Raw genomic sequence first — 1,171 nt, 5'->3', positions numbered from 1 at the left:
GGAAGGATCTGGAGCGCAGAGAAGGTGAAACCTGTCAGAGCAGCTGAGATGGTGACGACTGTGACGCTGTGGGAGAGGCACATGACAGAGGCAGCTGCAGGGAAGAATGCCACACTGGCCAGGTACACTGTCCTTGTCCCAAACTGCTTCACCAGCCTGTCCATGATTGTCGAGAAGAAGATGGATGTGATGCACTGCAGGAAGAGCCCCAAACTGCCCATCCGGACACCTGCAGGGAGCAGAGGTGGTGACAGACACTGCCCTGACTGCACCCAGGGCTTCACACAGCCACACAGACTCACAGAATCATCAGGGTTGGAAGGGACCCTTGAGGATCACCTAACCCTGTGCAGGACATCCCTGATAAACACACCCTGTGCCTGAGAGCGTTGGCCAAATACTCCCTGAGCTCTGCCAGGCTTGGTGCTGTGACAGCTTCCCTGGGGAGCTTGTTGGCCTCCTTCCCTTTCCTTCAGCCTCCAACTCAGAGTCCACACAGAGTGTGGCACAGCCACAAACAGCCCAACAACCACATGGCTGGGTCAGGAAGCAGAGCAGCATCACCTAACATACCCCAGGGGTTGCATCACCCAGACTGCAGCTCCCACCCTCCAGCACAGCAAGAATTCCCTCCTCGTGCTGTTGGGCACCCCAGTCTAACCAGAGGGGCAGTGGGAGATGGGAATCCAAACACCTTTCTTGTCTTTAGAAGTCATTGTTTGCACCTTCCTGCTCTTGCCCCAGGATCTGTCACCTGCTCATGAACCAGGATCTGCTGTTATCTGATGCCAAAAGCAGCAGCAGAACAAAAGGAACAAGGAATTGTGCCTAAGCCAAGGTAAAGTATACAACATCCACTAAACGGCTGCAGTATCCGGTAGCAATCCGGACCTTACCCTCTGCAAAGATCTATCAGATTTCAGGGAATTAAAACCATTAACTCTTTGGAGCAAGGCTCATTACTCAACACATGTTTCTATGACAGCCAGCACAATGCAGTGCTGACCTGCTGGAAGCTAAACAGTGCAAGTGTTAAATAATAATTAAGCTCCCTGTAAGTTAAACAGACACCCAGCACAAAGAGGCAGTGTGCTGCAGGGCTCAGCCAGGGCAAAACTCGGAGGGCAACATGTACAGCTGGAGAAGGAGAGCCAGGAAGTTGCCTTCCAGC

At 52.9% G+C, this 1,171-nt stretch overlaps 1 protein-coding gene across 1 annotated transcript in view; it reads right to left on the bottom strand.

Moving 5' to 3' along the window:
- Window positions 1-8: 8 nt before the first annotated feature.
- Window positions 9-1,171, bottom strand: part of SLC45A3 (solute carrier family 45, member 3) — a gene marked incomplete at its 3' end in the record, with an annotated part of 13,315 nt that continues 12,152 nt past the window's right edge. Inside the window, exon 5 of the mRNA XM_009073907.1 lies at window positions 9-229. Coding sequence (XP_009072155.1) covers window positions 9-229 — 221 coding nt within the window. The remainder of the gene's footprint in view (window positions 230-1,171) is intronic.

This window comes from Acanthisitta chloris, unplaced genomic scaffold (assembly GCF_000695815.1).
Source record: "Acanthisitta chloris isolate BGI_N310 unplaced genomic scaffold, ASM69581v1 scaffold10624, whole genome shotgun sequence".
In the NCBI taxonomy this organism is placed as follows: Eukaryota; Metazoa; Chordata; class Aves; order Passeriformes; family Acanthisittidae; genus Acanthisitta; species Acanthisitta chloris.
Note: the sequence above shows the minus strand (reverse complement) of the source record. Positions and strands in the feature narration are given on the sequence as shown.